This window comes from Quercus robur, chromosome 12 (assembly GCF_932294415.1).
Source record: "Quercus robur chromosome 12, dhQueRobu3.1, whole genome shotgun sequence".
In the NCBI taxonomy this organism is placed as follows: Eukaryota; Viridiplantae; Streptophyta; class Magnoliopsida; order Fagales; family Fagaceae; genus Quercus; species Quercus robur.
The window spans coordinates 4101411-4123259 of NC_065545.1; the positions used below are offsets into that span (position 1 = coordinate 4101411).

The following is a 21849-nucleotide window of genomic DNA, read 5'->3' on the forward strand; positions in this document are numbered from 1 at the left end:
AGTCTGCTCCCCCCGTCATGGCCAAGGGGCTAACCTCCAAAAAAAAAAAAAAAAAAAGATCTTATAAGTTTTGGACAGAACCAAGGCATTGCATGGTCCTCGGACTCAAGCCTATGGGGAAACCAAATACAAAAAAGTTTTGGACAGAACCAAGGCCTTGCATGGTCCTCAGACCCAAGCCTATGGGGAAACCAAATACAAAAAATTTTTTGGACAGAACCAAGGCCTTGTATGGTCCTCAGACCCAAGCCTATGGGGAAACCAAATACAAAAAAGTTTTGGACAGAACCAAGGCATTGCATGGTCCTCGGACTCAAGCCTATGGGGAAACCAAATACAAAAAAAGTTTTAGACAGAACCAAGGCCTTGCATGGTCCTCGGACTCAAGCCTATGGGGAAACCAAATACAAAAAAGTTTTGGACAGAACCAAGGCATTGCATGGTCCTCGGACTCAAGCCTATGGGGAAACCAAATACAAAAAAAGTTTTGGACAGAACCAAGGCCTTGCATGGTCCTCGGACCCAAGCCTATGGGGAAACCAAATACAAAAAAAAAAGTTTTGGACAGAACCAAGGCCTTGCATGGTCCTCGGACTCAAGCCTATGGGGAAACCAAATACAAAAAAAGTTTTGGACAGAACCAAGGCCTTGCATGGTCCTCAGACCCAAGCCTATGGGGAAACCAAATACAAAAAAGTTTTGGACAGAACCAAGGCATTGCATGGTCCTCGGACTCAAGCCTATGGGGAAACCAAATACAAAAAAAGTTTTGGACAGAACCAAGGCCTTGCATGGTCCTCGGACTCAAGCCTATGGGGAAACCAAATACAAAAAAGTTTTGGACAGAACCAAGGCATTGCATGGTCCTCGGACTCAAGCCTATGGGGAAACCAAATACAAAAAAAGTTTTGGATAGAACCAAGGCCTTGCATGGTCCTCGGACCCAAGCCTATGGGGAAACCAAATACAAAAAAAAAAAGTTTTGGACAGAACCAAGGCCTTGCATGGTCCTCGGACTCAAGCCTATGGGGAAACCATATACAAAAAAAAAAAAAGTTTTGGATAGAACCAAGGCATTGCATGGTCCTCGGACTCAAGCCTATGGGGAAACCAAATACAAAAAAGTTTTGGACAGAACCAAGGCCTTGCATGGTCCTCGGACTCAAGCCTATGGGGAAACCAAATACAAAAAAAAAAAAAGTTTTGGACAGAACCAAGGCCTTGCATGGTCCTCGGACCCAAGCCTATGGGGAAACCAAATACAAAAAAAAAAAGTTTTGGACAGAACCAAGGCCTTGCATGGTCCTCGGACTCAAGCCTATGGGGAAACCAAATACAAAAAAAGTTTTGGACAGAACCAAGGCCTTGCATGGTCCTCGGACCCAAGTCTATGGGGAAACCAAATACAAAAAAAAAAAAGTTTTGGACAGAACCAAGGCCTTGCATGGTTCTCGGACTCAAGCCTATGGGGAAACCAAATACAAAAAAGCTTTGGATAGAACCAAGGCCTTGCATGGTCCTCGGACTCAAGCCTATGGGGAAACCAAATACAAAAAAAGTTTTGAACAGAACCAAGGCCTTGCATGGTCCTCAGACCCAAGCCTATGGGGAAACCAAATACAAAAAATTTTTTGGACAGAACCAAGGCATTGCATGGTCCTCGGACCCAAGCCTATGGGGAAACCAAATACAAAAAAAAAGTTTTGGATAGAACCAAGGCATTGCATGGTCCTCGGACCCAAGCCTATGGGGAAACCAAATACAAAAAAAAAGTTTTGGACAGAACCAAGGCATTGCATGGTCCTCGGACTCAAGCCTATGGGGAAACCAAATACAAAAAAGTTTTGGACAGAACCAAGGCCTTGCATGGTCCTCGGACTCAAGCCTATGGGGAAACCAAATACAAAAAAGTTTTGGACAGAACCAAGGCCTTGCATGGTCCTCGGACTCAAGCCTATGGGGAAACCAAATACAAAAAAAGTTTTGGACAGAACCAAGGCCTTGCATGGTCCTCAGACCCAAGCCTATGGGGAAACCAAATACAAAAAAAAGTTTTTGACAGAACCAAGGCCTTGCATGGTCCTCGGACTCAAGCCTATGGGGAAACCAAATACAAAAAAGTTTTGGACAGAACCAAGGCCTTGCATGGTCCTCGGACTCAAGCCTATGGGGAAACCAAATACAAAAAAGTTCTGGACAGAACCAAGGCCTTGCATGGTCCTCAGACCCAAGCCTATGGGGAAACCAAGTACAAACAAGATACCTCACAAGTTTTGCACAGAACCAAGGCCTTGCATGGTCCTCGGACCCAAGCCTGTGGGGAAACCAAATACACAAAAGCATCATCGGAGTTCCCTATATCCCAGTCGATTGCTCAGATGGATTGCTTAGAAATCATCAGCCTTGGACGATATTCACGCGCTTATCACAGAATATCCAACTGATATCCCGGTTAGTTTCTTAAGTTTGATTTATTATGAATTATCGATATAATGCCTGATAGTGTTGGTAAATTGGAGTTAGTTAAATTATGCTTCAAGCCATTTTGCTCTAAATATTCTTGAAGAAACGCACACATAGGGCACACCCATTCAAGAAACAGTGTTGTCAAAGAAACAGTGTTCAAAACAAGTAAAGAAATTTCCATTCTTACTAAAACAAAGAAATAGTACAGCGTACAATGAAAAAGCAGGAATCAGTTTGTGTCGAAGCTCACTACATAACCAAGAAGAAAGGAAAATACAAGAGAACAAAATGAAGCTGAGGAAGTAGATCAGAGGATAGGTTGGCTACAGCTCCAAGACCTTGTTCTTCCTCAATGCTTTCACATGCCCACAACTCAAACAGCAAAAGAGACCCAACTTGAACCTGACACCGTTGAAGGAAAGGTGCAGGGAGTTGGAGGTTGAGGGCCTTTCTCTAAATATACGCCTGCCGCAAAGCCGAGGCGCTGATGGCGGAAAATCTTTCTTCTGCCACACCAAAATTCTGGCATGGACAGAACCTGCTTCGGATTTTGACTAAAAGAGGGAAAGATTCCCTTCCCCCTCGGTCGAAATGAAGTATTCTCCTGAACTTAAGCTCCCTGTGCCCATACCGTACTATTCTGAGTCTCATGAAGGCAGGGTGCATCTGCGGCGGAGAAAGTTCTTTCTTCCCAACCCTTGCCTTAAACATGTAATGCTAAGGGAGGAGAGCTCCGGATATGGAAGCTGTGATGTGGGAGAAAATCTGAAGGATTTGTGCGTATATAAAGCAACTTTCTCTCCCTCCCATTTATTTGAAAAGACAAGGTGATAGCAGTCAACTCACGCGGCGTCCCAAGGAACGCTACAGACAAAACAGTTCTGGCTCAACTTCCAACATCAACTGCAACCACAAGATTAAAGAGCCTCGTAAAGGCGCACCTCGGTCACTGTGACATCAGAGAGTACCACGTGGCCAGAAGTTGCAGAAATATCTCTTAATTCATGGGCTAAGTGGATTCGTGGCCCCGGGCCCGCTTTGCGTGAGGGCCCAGGTACTGTGGCCCACGCCGAGCAATGGCCGTGGCCGAGGACAACCCCTGTTCAGGCGCCTTGGGAAATGCCTTATGAAAGGGAGAATCTGAACTCATAGAGTCTTGGACAGAACCTAGGACTTGCATGGTCCTCGGACTCAAGCCTATGGGAAAACCAAGTACGAAAAAGATATCTTATAAGTCTTGGACAGAACCTAGGACTTGCATGGTCCTCGGACTCAAGCCTAGAGGGAAACCAAGAACATAAAAAAGATATCTTATAAGTCTTGGACAGAACCTAGGACTTGCATGGCCCTCGGACTCAAGCCTATGGGGAAACCGAGCACCTAAAAGAAAAAGTATACGTTCTAAACAAAACCCTAGCTGTGCGAAGTTCTCGGACTCAGGCCTTTTTGGGAAATCAACTACTCGGATGGAGAAGTTTCTCGGCTTAAATACTGGAAAAGGTTAAGGCCAGTGTGTTAAGAATATGGCGTAACGAACCGATGATAGTTAGCCTAAGGAAATTGCTCATTGAAAGGGTGACATGTCCTCGGATAATTACTTCTTACACCTTATCAAGTACTTAGTCCCCATCGCGATTAATGTTAAGGTAAGTCTCGTTCCTCACTAGTCGGATTGTTATGTCGAATAATAATTTTGTTAAAGTTATTATGGCGTCTTTTTATTAGCAAGTATTTTGGCCTTAGTTGTCATTGGTTCAAATGCTATACTACTGTGCCGAGCAGAACTTGCAAATTTATTAAAACATATAAACAGAACATGCGAAATAGAATAACAGTAACTTTTATTAATATAAAAAATTATTATTACAACGTACAAGGAAGGGCTTACACAAGCCTATACAAAAATGAACTGCCGAAGCAGTAATAACATCCGTAATACAGATAAGTAAACTGCCAGGAGTCTTCTGAAAGCGCCTTCAAAGTCTCTCTGAAATCTTTGCCTCAGTACTGCTCATATCAGGATAAGAACCTTTTACAGAGAAGAAGGAGAAGGAAGAAGAATTGGAACACATGGAAGCACTTCAGCAAACTCTTGTCGCTGAAGAAAGCAAGGGAAAAAGAAGATGGAGGACATGAGTAGGAAGGAGGAGAAGAAGAGGGAAGCAATGAAAAGAAAGTAAAAGGAGCAAAAGAGGGAGAAGGGGAGCCATATTAGGTATGCTCATGAGAGAGCGGATGGAGATGACAAGGGAGGTTTTCGACTCAGACACACCGGAAGTGAGGTGTGACGGGTCCCTGCTTCGGATTTTGGCTAAAAGAATGGGGAGGCAAATCTTGAGTCTCTGCCATCCTTGCCCTGACCGAGCCATCTCAAGTTTTGTTAGGACATGGCGTTTCTGAGAAAGGAAGGATTTACTTATGGTTGACTATTATGGAGGATGTATTATTGGATAAGGAATAACCAGACGGAAGAAATGAACTATGGGAAGGGCTTGAGGGATTCAGATATGAGAGAATCACCTTTTGTCCTCTCTCTTTATATAGGGGAGTAAGACGAGGGTGCGTAACACGTTCTGATCCCCAAGGAAATCAGCGAATAAATGTGCATCTGTTTCATTCCCCCACGCTATCAGTAACCGTTAGGTTGGGGAGGTCTCGTAAAAGGAAGATATTAAAGGCGTGCTACGGATAACCGAACGGAATAAGCGCATCTCGCGTAAATCGAGGAGAATATCTTGTAGACCGACGCATTCCTCGTGGAGGTGAAGAGTCGCCAACGTTGATTAAGGGCCGAATTAAATGAGCCGCAGTTAAGGCTCGGTATTACCAAAACCCACCTTTCCAACCAAGACGTTGGACAGCAGGGTTTTGAGGGGCTATTGTGGGGCCCAATAGTTTATGGGCCCGGCTCGCTCGCTTATAGGGAGTCCACAGGCCCCAAACTAAAGGAGGCCAGGGCCCAAGCCCAAAAATAGTGAGCCCGATGTGGCCCAAAGATACGTCCGAGGACCGCTCAGTCCTCGGAAGACCCAGAATCCCATTAACGAAAGTGGAATACAAGCAAACTTAAAAGATCAGAAAATATCTCAGGGAAATAGTCCTTAATACCCTTCATTGACATGACATCGCACCTAACAGAGCCGAATTCTTAGGCTTTACGGACCATCTCCCACAATTTCGGGATTAGACTGATGGGACAAATCTCTGTCCTGGAAAAGTCGACACAACACGTGGACGGGGGATAATGAACGTAGGCTAGTATAAAAGAAAACGCAAGGTAACAAAGTAGGAGGGGGAATCCATCTCACTTCCTAAGAAAGACTCCAGGAATGAGAATGCCCGGAAAGTATATACGCTCCACCAGGGATAACCCATCGACGGGTAATCGGAGAATACATTAGTGCTCCTCGGACATGATCCGAGGAGCCCAATCCCTCAATTCATAAAGTTAATGGGTTAGATAACCGGACTAAAGCCTTTTTCCAGTCTAGGTTTGTCTAATGTCCGGCCTGTACTAACGTCCCGTGACCCAACTCCAGCCTTTCAAGCCCACTCTCTACAAAATTTATTGTGAGGGATCCATCACGCGCGAGCCCAACGTCATCGTTGGGCCGCCTGAGAATCGTGTCCTTACATCTATCTATACTATATATTATATGGAAGTTTTGCAATAAATTTTACAATTCTTTTTTTCCACCACGTCATTAGCATCCTTTCTCTTTTTTTTTTTTTTTTTTTTTTTTTTTTTTTTTTTTTTTTTTTTACAAATTTTACTTTATTCAATCATTGTCTTCTTCATTCAATTTTTCATCTCCTCCAATCATTGTCTTTTTTAATTTTTCATTAGATTCATTTTTAAATTTTTAAAATTTCTTCATCTTTTTAAATTCTACCATTTCTAAATTTTTTTCAATCATTGTCTTTTTATATTTTCAACCTTTCATCTACTTCATCCCTTCCTCTTCCATCTTAATTTTCTTACAATTTTTTTTTTTTTACTTCATTTCCACCTTTCTCCCTATTCTTTCCAAGTTGTTCATGACAAAAAAAGTCAATAATCTCTCTCTCTCTCCAATTTTGTTACTATTTTGGTGGATTCTTTTATCATTTCAACCATTTTTTTTTCCACTAATGGTGTTTTTTGGTACATTTGTATCGACTTTTACACATATTTATGTTTTTTTGGTATTCTAATTCCCAGTCACAAGTTCTTTTTCTTTATTTCATTGGTTTGATTTGATTTGGGTTAATAACTAATTGTTTTGCAAGTTTGAATTTGATTTTTTCTAGTAATCCATTTAGATGTTAAACTATGAAACTTTACTGAGTTTTGTTTTTTTTTTTTTTTTTTTTTTTAATCCTTTTGGTTGAACATATTTGTAGTTTTTGTAGTAAAAGTACTCTAAATAGTTGTATTAAAAGTAACATATATTGCCACTTAGTTAGACAAAAGTAAAGATTAGTCTAACAAAAATAATTCGATGAATCATATATTTTAGCTTTTGCAATTGTGTTTTCATTATTATTATATAAGGATGCATATAGAAACTTAATTAGGACATTTTGCTAATAATTGTTTATTTGTAATATTTTTTGGTGGGCAATTTTGCGGTTTCTACAGAGAAAAATTATCTATATAGATTATCAACAACAAATTGTTTTCCTAATTGGTCTAATTAATCATTTTTAAGCAATGATTGATATCACATTTTGTTTGCTTGCAAAGCATCTTCATGTGTATGCATGTTTTGATTCAATATATATTTATTAATGTATTAAGATTGTCGGGAAATTTAGACCCCGGTTGATAGAATTAACAAGTTTTAAACCCAAGTTGTTAATTAGATTTATTATGAATAAAACTTGTTAAAACAAACAAAAATCAATATCATGTCAAAATCATGCAGCGGAAAAATAAATAAGACAAGATATGATGACCTAGGAAAACCAATGAAACAAACTAGTTTTACAGTAAAAAACCTAGGGGGAAACCTTCCCAAAAAGCAATTCACTATAGTAAAGAGAAGTTTCAGATCTAGTACAAAACCTTTGTCCCTAGACTCTACAATCCCCGTAGATGAACTAACAGCAGAAACCTTCTACCGCTTCAGAACTTCTGAACTCTTCAATATATGAACACCACCCTTTTTGCATGGATCCCAGTACGTGACTAATCAATTATGCACGACTCCCAATATGTGACTAACATACCAACTAGAAGAAGATGTTGGTTGCAAAGTTTTTCACTTCATCAACAATGAAGATCAAGAAGCACTTGGTTACAAAACCCTAAGGCACAAAGATGCAGTAGCTTCTTTTAGAGAGAATAAGGCATCGGTCATCTTTTGCATATGTTCTCCTTATATTCTCTTATGTGATGGCCTCTAAAATAAGCCTTATATATGTCTAGGGTTGTAAGAAAAGAAACCCCACACATATATGTCAGCATGGGTTGAAAATCAGATTTGGAAATCTGAATTTCGTAATTCTTAGTAATTCTTGATCGATCGAGCAAGTGTCGAGGAAACAGAAATTTGCTCGATCGATCGACCTAGCTATCGAAAGGTGTTGAAATTGCGATAAGAAGCAACTGAAGAGCTCAACAGATAAGCCAGGTGTCGAGAGATGTTGAGTAGCTATCGAGCTTTAAAATTCAGCACTTTCTCACTTGATTCTTGGACAGACTTGCATGAGTTTAACACTTGAATTTGAAACAAGATTTCTTGAAGTATTAAACACATCCTAGATCTACCCAAATACAAGTAAAGTGCATTTTGTCAAAAAATTAGCCAATTACATAAAATAGTGACATATATTCCTAACAAGTAAATCACATATGTCCGACAAAGATAAGCATTGTATTCAAGAAAAGAGATCACAATCCTACTTTGTATATTTCAAAAGAGATAAACTGGTTTGAGATTAAAGATAAATTGAAAATTTTTTTAATGGGGGGAAAACTCTATTTTTATCATTCATTTCTAACCGTCATCATTGGAAAATTTTAAATCCCTCCTATATTCTATTACTAGCAAATTAGCTCATAATATGAGTAGATGAAAAATTTAATATAAAATGAAAGAAAATATATATAATTTTTTTATTTATAAAGAACACAAAATTTATTATATAAGAAAAGAAAGCAATACGACATTGTTTATTTTAGAAAAAAAAAAATTCATTGCTCTTTGTTGGTTTGGTAAATGGTTATATTAAAAGGAAAAAAAAAACATTTCTTGATTTAATATATTTAAAATTAAATTCACTTATGAGAAAAACGCATTATTACAGATTACTAATCCTAATATATGATTTTATGAATATTTTTAAAAATAAATTATATATTATATTTCATTACAAATACTAAGATATTCCTACACATCTCGGGCGGGGTTGCAACTAGCTATGTGTTAAAAATGAAACATGTAGCAAAAAATGTCATATAGAGACAATTGAATGCGCTAGGCTACTGCAGATAAGAACATGAGATTCATCAAAAATATATAAGTAATTGAGAGTGTGGAATGCAATTTTTTGCTGTTGCTTGGGAAGCAGAGAGAACACGTTACCATGGCAAATTACCATTAATTCCAAAAACTCAAACAGTTAGGAATAGGTGAATTGGATTAAGCGTACGTCTCTGGTCTGGGAAAAATGCAAAACAAACAAACTTTTTGTATGTCAAATAATATAACTTTTAACAATTTTTTTTAAGTTAACTTTTAGCTTTTTTATCATGCATTTAATATAAAAATGACCAAAAATCACTTTTTTTTTTAATAAATAATATGTAAATAAGTTACCGAAAATTTTTAGGTCATCAAATCAGATGAATGAACACCATTACCACAGTGGATGAAGAAAGCTTCCCCATGAACTACTCCAAGTTGTACCATTGTAGTAACAATGTTGGGCCTAGCACAGGCTCTCTCATAACAATTTCCATAACTTTGGTTACAACTTGCCTATGTCATGAGTTGTAAGTGACGTAAAAAAAAATGGTAAATCTATAGGAGTTAGCAATTTCACTACTCACAAGTTGTCTCATAAACAAGTTTTGGCAAAATTGTAGAAACGATTGTGGCACTAAACACACTCATCTGTAGTCTTTCTCTTAGTTTTTGTTCTAGTAAGTTTAGTTGGGTTCGGAGATTGGACAATGCAGCAGCACAGGAAACTGCCAAATTCAATTCGCTGCTCTAATCTCTTTTCAGTCTTTTATTTCAATAATGGTAATCTCCCTCCTGTTATTGAGTTTATTTGTAAGGCGGATTACCTTTCTTGTTCTTTTTTGTTATAATGTTATTGCAGATTATCAAAAAGACTCACTCCTATGGCAGAGGCAAGATCATATATTATTTTAATGGAAAATGTTAAAGAATGCTCTAAGAGTATTGAATTAAGAACTATTTTTAGAATCTTCTAAACAAAAGAACTATTTTTAAAAATATTTTATGGAAAAATGATAAAACAAATATTTTTTTTTGATAACTTTTTATATTTCTTATAAAAGTAGTGTCAAAACTTTTCTAGTATGGTTTATTAACAAAAATAATGCTAGAGATACAAATTTTTTTTACAAAAAAAATTTACAAACTGCTGATGTAGTGAGTGATTATTGGTAAATAAAAAAATAATGTTAGTGATGGGTGTAGATGAAAACCAATAAAAAGTTGGTCACGTCAATAATTTGTAAAGATATTGTAAAATAATTTGTAATTATAACATTACTTTATTCCATTGTATGAAGCAGCACATGATAACAGTATCCTTATTTATTACGTATGTGTAAGCGACTAAATTTCTCGGTTCGAAATAAATCAAACAAGTAAAATAGTTTCACAAATGCGAATTTGTATTTATGATTGTGTGGTACAATTCTCTGAAATTACAAAAGAGTGATCCTCTGATTCGATCTCCTTGCAAGACTTATTGATTGGATTTGTGGTAATGTGGTTTTGACTTGAACACAAAATATCCTTCAATTTGGTTGAGGGATGGATCGAAGATTACTGAAACAGAATTACAATGAATCTCTGGCTATGAGCTTGTTTAGAAATCCTTTGTTCTTCGTGTTCTTCATGCGTTCTTCGTCTTCGAAAGTTTGTGGTGGAAGTTCTTCGAGGCTTTAGAGGCTTGAATCCGTTGAGCTTCACTGATTTGTGGTTTGTTGAGGTTTCTGGAGGCTTTTGAGCTTGATTCTAGTGACCTTTGAGATCTAAGCAGGTAGTTTGGATGATTCTGCTTCGAATGTTCTTTGTATTTGAAGGTTTGTGGTGGAAGTTCTTCGGGACTTTGGAGGCTTGAATCCGTAGAGCTTCACTGATTTATGATTTGTTGATGTTTTCGGACCTTTGAGCTTGATTCCCGCAAACTTTAGGATCTAGGCAGATGATCTGGATGATTCTGCTTCGAATGTTCTTCGATTTTGGGGTTGAAGTTCTTGAAGGCTTTGAGGCTTGATCTTCGCAGAGCTTTTTCACTTCTGAATTCTGGTCCCTTCTGAATCTTGGTCCTCCTAAATGTCTCAGGAAGGCTTCTATTTATAGGAGTTTTGGGGTGGGTGAGCGACACGTGGCGGAGCTTGATTGGTGACACATGTCACAGCTTGATTGGTCCGCTTAAGTCATCGCTTACACGTGCGAGGTTGCTTGAGTCATCGCTTACACGTGCGAGGCTGCTTGAGTCATCGCTTACACATGCGCTGATGCGTGATTGGCTCTTGCATGACACTTGGCAAATTTCTGTTGGCTTCTGAATAGTGATAGCAAAACCTAGCAGCAATACATGGTGTTCTGTAATTGGCTGTATTTTGTGGACTTGGTAATGTGATGTGTCAGCTTGTGATAGGTCGGGAATTTTCCCTCTCTACAGTATGCAATGATGTACTTTGTATTTGTATGGACGTTATAAAGGTAATAGATTTTGGCAAAAATGCTGAATCTGATTGGTGCGACTGGGATGACACCTAGATGGTTTGCTTTAAATCTCTCGAGGAGGTCACTGCCTATGTCAGTGTCGGGTCGGGGTGCCCGTAATTTCTTTCTACCAAAGAAAGAATTAACGTGAATTTAGTACTTTAAATTATTGTCAAAATGCAATAAATAATTTAATTGATTGGTTTTTTCTTTTTTCTTTTTGCCATTGACCGGTTATTTGTTAAAGAGAATGAAATTGTATTAAGAACAAAATTTAGTTATAAGACTAGTTGTAGTATAAGGTTACAACTTTATTTAATAAAATAAATATTACTACATATTATGAAAATCAAACCGTTAAATTGCATATTCTTTACGCTTTTAATACATATGTTAAATTTTGTATCAATTGGATATTATTTATTATATAATTTATAAACTTATATTTTATGATTTATAAACTTATATTTTATGCATAATTTCAAATTACAAAAATATGCAATTTAAACAATTTATTGATGACATAGTTATTGATCTTTAATTTTCTAGAAATTTTGCAAGCATGAAGAAGGTAGGAATAAAATGTAATCCAATGATAGATTTGTCAAAATTCACTTCTAATAAAAAGACATTGAGCAAAATTGTTACCTTATGCTACAATTAATTTTATAATTAAATATTGTATTAACGGCTTCTTTCTTAATTTTATACGGGGTGGATTGGTAAATGGGTTACTGAACTAATGATCGAATGTAGTCGGGTGTAAGATAAACTTCTGTGAAATCATCTTGTCTTACCTATTTATGGGAGACTTTTACAAGAGTTTGAATTCGCGTACTAATACATAGTGATACTATCAAACCTATTAAAAGTTGTCTTGGTTTGGGAAGGCGTTTGGGTTGAATGTGACTGTTCTCAGCACTAGCATATCCAAGAAAGAGGAAGCTCTAACTTTGCTTGGTGCAGACAAATTTGTGGTCTCATCTGACCAAGAGCAGATGAAGGTAGATTTACATAAAATTTCTTATAAAGATTTTTTTTTAATTTTATGAACAAGCTGAATTTATTGAAAAAAACACACGACAACAAGTCTTACAAGCGGCATGGCATGATTTTCCACATCAGTAGGCCCTAATTCAATATCCATTTCTGAATCTGTGGCCACTATTTAAGAAATTGAACCACAAGTAACAGTATCGTACCTTATTATCATTCCCACTCTGATTTTCCAATCCTGATTAGACAGCATTTGTTGCCCTGTTAACATTAGAAATATTGAAATTGTTTACCTATCTTTATGGATTGTTGTATTGATTGTTAGCATGCTATTTACAGGCCGAGGCTAAGTCATTAGACTTTATAATTGACACAGCAGCCGGTGATCACCCATTTGATCCATACATGTCACTGTTGAAAACTGGTGGCGTTCTAGCCCTAGTGGGATTCCCAAGTGAAGTCAAATTCCATCCTGCAAGCCTTAACATAGGTACTTTGACAACTTTTAGTTTTGAAGGGTTTAATGCAATTTTAAGAACACTTTTAGTTGGGGATAGCTTTCTCAGCTTGAGTGTAATATTGAACAACATTTATTGATCTTTCGACAGGAATGAAAACCGTTTCTGGTAGCATTACAGGTGGTACAAAGTTGACACGAGAAATGATAGACTTCTGTGCTGCTCATAAAGTTTACCCAAACATAGAAATAATTCCAATTCACTATGCAAATGAAGCTCTTGAGAGGCTAATAAAAAGAGATGTGAGGTATCGGTTTGTGATCGATATTGAGAACTCCCTGAAATGATATTGCTAAAGACACAAAGAAAGTTCCTCTTCTGGATAGGTATGTTCATATATTAGGTACAGTGAAGGTATTGGATCAAATGTTGAAACTCAAAAGCATAAAGTTATTGGCTCTTCGTTGTTGGATGGTGAGCATTTACTTGTATAAAAGCGTCTGGTGTTGATCTTCTGCATCATGCAAGTGGTCAACTAGCTTGAAATAAGTGAATTGGTTGTTGAGTGGTATTGTGAGGAATGGTTTTACTTGCATACTAGCCTGAAATAAGTGAATGGATTGTTGAGCAATTTTATGAGGAGTGGTTTAATAAAAATCAAAAGTGTGAACCCTTTTGTATCATATTCCATTAGTCCTGTCACCTGTGCAGGTGCTTGTGGGAACAATGTTTTTTTTTTTTTTTTTTTTTTTGGGGTAAAGTAATATCATGTTGCACCACCTTATCCGCCACATCATTAGCCATATAATTATTCTATTTCTTATTTATTTTTTATTCCAAAATTTTGTTGAAAATATTAAATATATAAATAGATTGCCTATTTTTATTTATTTTTTTTCGTTGAGAAAGTAAATAGATTAACTTTAGACATTCATCTTAGCAGTTTTAACTTTACATATAACTTTGTCTTTATGTATTCATCTACTTTAATTTAGATGTTTATAACTAAAAAATAAAATTAATGAATAAAAAAAAATGTCTATACATATCTATCTATACTATATATGATATGGAAGTTTTGCAATAAATTTTACAATTCTCTTTTTCCACCACGTCATTAGCATCCTTTCTTTTTTCTTTTTCTTTTTTTTTTTTTTTACAATTTTTACTTTATTCAATCATTGTCTTCTTCATTCAATTTTTCATCTCCTCCAATCATTGTCTTTTTTAATTTTTCATTAGATTCATTTTTAAATTTTAAAAATTTCTTCATCTTTTTAAATTTTACCATTTCTAAATTTTTTTCAATCATTGTCTTGTTATATTTTCAACCTTTCATCTACTTCATCCCTTCCTCTTCCATCTTAATTTTCTTATAATTTTTTTTTTACTTCATTTCCACCTTTCTCCCCTATTCTTTCCAAGTTGTTCATGACAAAAAAAGTCAATACTCTCTCTCTCTCTCTCTCTCTCTCTCTCTCCAATTTTGTTACTATTTTGGTGGATTCTTTTATCATTTCAACCATTTTTTTTCCACTAATGGTGTTTTTTGGTAAATTTGTATCGACTTTTACACATATTTATGTTTTTTTGGTATTCTAATTCCCAATCACAAGTTCTTTTTCTTTATTCCATTGGTTTGATTTGATTTGGGTTAATAACTAATTGTTTTGCAAGTTTGAATTTGATTTTTTTTAGTAATCCATTTAGATGTTAAACTATGAAACTTTACTGAGTTTTTTTTTTTTTTTTTTTGTTTTTAATCCTTTTGGTTGAACATATTTGTAGTTTTTGTAGAAAAAGTACTCTAAATAGTTGTATTAAAAGTACCATATATTGCCACTTATTTAGACAAAAGTAAAGATTAGTCTAACAAAAATAATTGGATGAATCACATATTTTAGCTTTTGCAATTGTATTTTCATTATTATTATATAAGGATGCATATAGAAACTTAATTAGGACATTTTGCTAATAATTGTTTATTTGCAATCTTTTTTGGTGGGCAATTTTGCGGTTTCTGCAAAGAAAAATAATCTCTATAGATTATTAACAACAAATTGTTTTCCTAATCGGTCTAATTAATCATTTTAAGCAATGATTGATATCACATTTTGTTTGCTTGCAAAGCATCTTCATGTGTATGCATGTTTTGATTCAATATATATTTATGAATGTATTAAGATTGTTGGGAAATTTAGACCTCGGTTGATAGAATTAACAAGTTTTAAACCCAAGTTGTTAATTAGATTTATTATGAATAAAACTTGTTAAAACAAATAAACATCAATATCATGTAGCGGAAAAATAAATAAGACAAGATATGATGACTTAGGAAAACCAATGAAACAAACTAGTTTCACAGTAAAAAATCTGGGGGGAAACCTTCCCGAAAAGCAATTTACTATAGTAAAGAGAAGTTTCAGATCTAATACAAAACTTTTGTCCCTAGACTCTACAATCCCTGTAGATGAACTCACAGCAGAAACCTTCTACCGCTTTAGAACTTCTGAACTCTTCAATATATGAACGCTACCCTTTTTGCATGGATTCCAGTACGTGACTAACCAATGATAGATGACTCCCAATATGTGACTAACTCACCAACTAAAAAAACATTTGGTGACAAAATGTTCCGTCACTGAAAATAAGGTTTAGTGACGAAAATATTAGGTGACGAAAAGCTTACGTCACCTATCATTTTTTATTGGTGACGAAAAAATTCCGTCACCTATAATTTTTTTATTGGTGACAAAACATTTTCGTCACCAATACATTCTGTGACGGAGCTTAGGTGACGAATGCTGTTTTGTCACCATTTCCTCACCATATGTATTTGGTGACGAAATAAGGACATATTATGACGAAAGGTTTCGTCACTATAGTCCACTTTTGTTGTAGTGTTCATCAACAATGAAGATCAAGAAGCACTTGGTTACAAAACCTTAAAGCGCAAAGACGCAGTAGCTTCTTTCAGAGAGAATAAGGCATCGATCACCTTTTGCATATGATCTCCTTGTATTTTCTTATGTGGCAGTCTCTAAAATAAGCCTTAAATATGTCTAGGGTTGTGAGAAAAGAAACCTTACACATATATGTCAGCATGAGCTGAAAATCAGATCTAGAAATTTGAATTTTGTAATTCTCAGTAATTCTCGATCGATCAAGGAGGTGTTGAGTAGGTGTCAAGGGGACAGAAATTTGCTCGATCGATCGACCTAGCTATCAAGAGGTGTCAAGATTGCGATAAGAAGCAACAGAAGAGCTCAACAGATAAGTCAGGTGTTGAGAAATGTTGAGCAGCTATTAAGCTTTAAAATTCAGCACTTTGTCACTTGATTCTTGGACAGACTTGCATGAGTTTAACACTTGAACTTGAAACAAGGTTTCTTGAAGTATTAAACATATCCTAGATCTACCCAAATACAAGTAAAGTGCATTTTGTCAAAAGATTAGCCAATTACATAAAATAGTGACATATGTTCCTAACAAGTGAATCACATATGTCCTAACAAAGATAAGCATTGTATTCAAGAAAAGAGATCACAATCCTACTTTGTATATTTCAAAAGAGATAAACTGGTTTGAGATTAAAGATAAATTGAAAATTTTTTTAATGGGGGAAAACTCTATTTTTATTATTCATTTCTAACCGTCATCATTGGAAAATTTTAAATCCCTCCTATATTCTATCACTAGCAAATTAGCTCATAATATGAGTAGATGAAAATTTTAATATAAAATGAAAGAAAATATATATAATTTTTTTATTTATAAAGACCATAAAATTTATTATATAAGAAAAGAAAGCAATCTGACATTGTTTATTTTAGAAAAAAAAATTCATTGCTCTTTGTTGGTTTGGTAAATGGTTATATTAAAAGGAAAAAAAAACATTTCTTAATTTAATATATTTAAAATTAAATTCACTTATGAGAAAAACGCATTATTACAGATTACTAATCCTAATATATGATTTTATGAATATTTTTAAAAATAAATTATATATTATATTTCATTACAAATACTAAGATATTCCTACACATCTCGGGCGGGGTTGCAACTAGCTATGTGTTAAAAATGAAACATGTAGCAAAAAATGTCATATAGAGACAATTGGGTGCGCTAGGCAACTGCAGATAAGAACATGAGATTCATCAAAAATAGATAAGTAATTGAGAGTGTGGAATGCAATTTTTCGCAGTTGCTTGGGAAGCAGAGAGAACACGTTACCATGGCAAATTACCATTAATTCCAAAAACTCAAACAGTTAGGAATAGGTGAATTAATTGGATTAAGCGTACGTCTCTGGTCTGGGAAAAATGCAAAACAAACAAACTTTTTGTATGTCAAATAATCTAACTTTTAACAATTTTTTTTTAAGTTAACTTTTCGCTTTTTTTATCATGCATTTAATGTAAAAATGACCAAATATCACTTTTTTTTTAATAAATAATATGTAAATAAGTTACCGAAAATTTTTAGGTCATCAAATCAGATGAATGAACACCATTACCACAGTGGATGAAGAAAGCTTCCCCATGAACAACTCCAAGTTGTACCGTTGTAGTAACAATGTTGGGCCTAGCACAGGCTCTCTCATAACAATTTCCATAACTTTGGTTACAACTTGCCTATGTCATGAGTTGTAAGTGACGTAAAAAAAAATGGTAAATTTATAGGAGTTGGCAATTTCACTACTCACAAATTGTCTCACAAACAAGTTATAGCAAAATTGTAGAAACGATTGTGGCACTAAACACACTCATCCGTAGTCTTTCTCTTAGTTTTTGTTCTAGTAAGTTTAGTTGGGTTCGGAGATTGGACAATGCAGCAGCACAGGAAACTGCCAAATTCAATTCGCTGCTCTATTCTCTTTTCAGTCTTTTATTTCAATAATGGTAATCTCCCTCCTGTTATTGAGTCTATTTGTATGGCGGATTACCTTTCTTGTTCTCTTTTGGTATAATGTTATTGCAGATTATCAAAAAGACTCACTCCTATGGCAGAGGCAAGATCATATATTATTTTAATGGAAAATTTTAAAGAATTCTCTAAGAGTATTGAATTAAGTACTATTTTTAGAATCTTCTAAAAAAAACTATTTTTAAAAATATTTTATGGAAAAATGATAAAACAAATATTTTTTTTGATAACCTTTTATATTTCTTATAAAAGTAGTGTAAAAACTTTTTGTAGTTGCACGATTTTCCTGGCCCAACTTGTGTTGATTAGGCCCTGGCCCAAAGCGCAACCCACAATAATTATTTGTAGAGGGTGGGTCAAAGAACTTGGCCTCAGTGAACTTGTTCGGTCTAATGCATGGGCAGTATGGTTTGCAAAAAGAAAATAGAAAACACCAGAATGGATCTTTCTCAAGTCTGATTTTATTTCTTTTTTGTTCCTGATACAGTTCTGCCGTCCCCTTCTTTGAGGGACTTCACTACATTATATATTCTTCTTCTTTTCATCTTAGCCTTACACCTGTTAATCATCCAAGCATCCACTTGAGCACCTGTCCCATCAGACACCCTCATCAGACCCTTTGTGAGTTGCAGAGGCCAAGGCGGTACTGTTCAGGAGTCTTTTCCTCATTAATGCGGCCAAGAGGGTGGTTGGGGCGCAATTAATGTGGTGGTAGCCTTCCGTGAGATATTTTGAATTTAATTCGTTTTATATGTTGGGAAGACGAGCTGAAATGGCTGGGGCAAGTTTCTCGTCTGGGCTTCGCGATGTCCGAGGAGGAGTTACTCCTCGGAAAGGTTTCCTTGGCGCTATTGGGGTTGAATAGCGCTTCATATGAGGCTTTTCTTTGGACAGGACGCTCCTCGGACGGGCCTGAGCTTGGAATAGCCCATCATTTTTGGGCCGGGCCCCACACTTTTCTAGTATGGTTTATTAACAAAAATAATGCTAGAGATACAAACTTTTTTTACAAAAAAAATTTACAAACTGTTGATGTAGTGAGTGATTATTGGTAAATAAAAAAGTAATGTTGGTGGAGGGCGTAAATAAAAACAATAAAAAGTTGATCACGTCAACAATTTGTAAAAATATTGTAAAATAGTTTGTAATTATAACGTTACTTTATTATCCATTGTATGAAGCAGCACATGATAACAGTATCCTTATTTATTACGTATGCAATGATGTTCTTTGTATTTGTATGGACATTATAGAGGTAATAGATTTTGGCAAAAATGCTGAATCTGATTGGTGCGACTGGGATGGCACCTAGATGGTTTGCTTTAAATATCTCGAGGAGGTCACTACCTACGTCAGTGTCGGGTCGGGGTGCCCGTAATTTCTTTCTACCAAAGAAAGAATTAACGAGAATTTAGTACTTTAAATTATTGTCAAAATGCAATAAACAATTTACTTGATTGGTTTTTTTTTTTTTTTTTTTTTTTTTTTCTTTTGGCCATTGACCGGTTATGGCAGAGGCAAGATCATATATTATTTTAATGGAAAATTTTAAAGAATTCTCTAAAGAGTATTGAATTAAGAACTATTTTTAGAATCTTCTAAAAAAAACTATTTTTAAAAATATTTTATGGAAAAAGATAAAATAAATATTTTTTTTGATAACTTTTTATATTTCTTATAAAAGTAGTGTCAAAACTTTTCTAGTATGGTTTATTAACAAAAATAATGCTAGAGATACAAACTTTTTTTACAAAAAAAATTTACAAACTGCTGATGTAGTGAGTGATTATTGGTAAATAAAAAAGTAATGTTAGTAGTGGGCGTAGATAAAAACCAATAAAAAGTTGGTCACGTCAATAATTTGTAAAAATATTGTAAAATAGTTTGTAATTATAACTTTACTTTATTATCCATTGTATGAAGCAGCACATGATAACAGTATCCTTATTTATTACGTATGCAATGATGTACTTTGTATTTGTATGGACATTATAGAGGTAATAGATTTTGGCAAAAATGCTGAATCTGATTGGTGCGACTGGGATGGCACCTAGATGGTTTGCTTTAAATATCTCGAGGAGGTCAATGCCTACGTCAGTGTCGGGTCGGGGTGCCCGTAATTTCTTTCTACCAAAGAAAGAATTAACGTGAATTTAGTACTTTAAATTATTGTCAAAATGCAATAAACAATTTACTTGATTGGTTTTTTTTTTTTTTTTTTTTGGCCATTGACCGGTTATGGCAGAGGCAAGATCATATATTATTTTAATGGAAAATTTTAAAGAATTCTCTAAAGAGTATTGAATTAAGAACTATTTTTAGAATCTTCTAAAAAAAACTATTTTATGGAAAAATGATAAAATAAATATTTTTTTTGATAACTTTTTATATTTCTTATAAAAGTAGTGTCAAAACTTTTCTAGTATGGTTTATTAGCAAAAATAATGATAGAGATACAAATTTTTTTTACAAAAAAAATTTACAAACTGCTGATGTAGTGAGTGATTATTGGTAAATAAAAAAATAATGTTAGTAGTAGGCGTAGATAAAAACCAATAAAAAGTTGGTCACGTCAACAATTTGTAAAGATATTGTAAAATAGTTTGTAATTATAACATTACTTTATTATCCATTGTATGAAGCAGCACATGATAACAATATCCTTATTTATTACGTATGCAATGATGTACTTTGTATTTGTATGGATGTTATAGAGGTAATAGATTTTGGCAAAAATGCTGAATCTGATTGGTGCGATTGGGATGGCACCTAGATGGTTTGCTTTAAATATCTCGAGGAGGTCACTGCCTACGTCAGTGTCGGGTCGGGGTGCCCGTAATTTCTTTCTACCAAAGAAAGAATTAACGTGAATTTAGTACTTTAAATTATTGTCAAAATGCAATAAACAATTTACTTGATTAGTTTTTTTTTTTTTTTTTTGGCCATTGACCGGTTATGGCAGAGGCAAGATCATATATTATTTTAATGGAAAATTTTAAAGAATTCTCTAAAGAGTATTGAATTAAGAACTATTTTTAGAATCTTCTAAAAAAAACTATTTTTAAAAATATTTTATGGAAAAATGATAAAATAAATATTTTTTTTGATAACTTTTTATATTTCTTATAAAAGTAGTGTCAAAACTTTTCTAGTATGGTTTATTAACAAAAATAATGATAGAGATACAAATTTTTTTTACAAAAAAAATTTACAAACTGCTGATGTAGTGAGTGATTATTGGTAAATAAAAAAGTAATGTTAGTAGTGGGCGTAGATAAAAACCAATAAAAAGTTGGTCACGTCAACAATTTGTAAAGATATTGTAAAATAGTTTGTAATTATAACATTACTTTATTATCCATTGTATGAAGCAGCACATGATAACAATATCCTTATTTATTACGTATGCAATGATGTACTTTGTATTTGTATGGATGTTATAGAGGTAATAGATTTTGGCAAAAATGCTGAATCTGATTGGTGCGATTGGGATGGCACCTAGATGGTTTGCTTTAAATATCTCGAGGAGGTCACTGCCTACGTCAGTGTCGGGTCGGGGTGCCCGTAATTTCTTTCTACCAAAGAAAGAATTAACGTGAATTTAGTACTTTAAATTATTGTCAAAATGCAATAAACAATTTACTTGATTGGTTTTTTTTTTGGCCATTGACCGGTTATGGCAGAGGCAAGATCATATATTATTTTAATGGAAAATTTTAAAGAATTTTCTAAAGACTATTGAATTAAGAACTATTTTTAGAATCTTCTAAAAAAAAACTATTTTTAAAAATATTTTATGGAAAAATGATAAAATAAATATTTTTTTTGATAACTTTTTATATTTCTTATAAAAGTAGTGTCAAAACTTTTCTAGTATGGTTTATTAACAAAAATAATGCTAGAGATACAAATTTTTTTTACAAAAAAAATTTACAAACTGCTGATGTAGTGAGTGATTATTGGTAAATAAAAAAGTAATGTTAGTAGTGGGCATAGATAAAAACCAATAAAAAGTTGGTCACGTCAACAATTTGTAAAGATATTGTAAAATAGTTTGTAATTATAACATTACTTTATTATCCATT

The 21849-nt window shown here is 34.6% G+C and overlaps 2 protein-coding genes across 4 annotated transcripts in view; both read left to right on the forward strand.

The window, feature by feature from the left end:
• Positions 1 to 21849, forward strand: part of LOC126708878 (probable cinnamyl alcohol dehydrogenase 1) — a 38855-nt gene that overhangs the window by 4719 nt on the left and 12287 nt on the right. The window lies entirely within an intron of this gene.
• LOC126708880 (probable cinnamyl alcohol dehydrogenase 1) lies at positions 12257 to 13521 on the forward strand. Its single transcript, XM_050408875.1, has 3 exons — positions 12257 to 12388; positions 12720 to 12870; positions 12989 to 13521. The coding sequence occupies exons 1-3, from the start codon at positions 12383 to 12385 to the stop codon at positions 13183 to 13185; spliced, it is 354 nt and encodes a 117-aa protein (XP_050264832.1). The 5' UTR covers positions 12257 to 12382; the 3' UTR covers positions 13186 to 13521.

What these genes read in the sequence shown, in the direction of transcription:
- LOC126708880 (XM_050408875.1), top strand. An exon ending in TCCTGCAAGCCTTAACATAG is followed by an intron (nt 12,871 to 12,988) that starts GTACTTTGACAA and finishes ATCTTTCGACAG; the next exon opens with GAATGAAAACCGTTTCTGGT.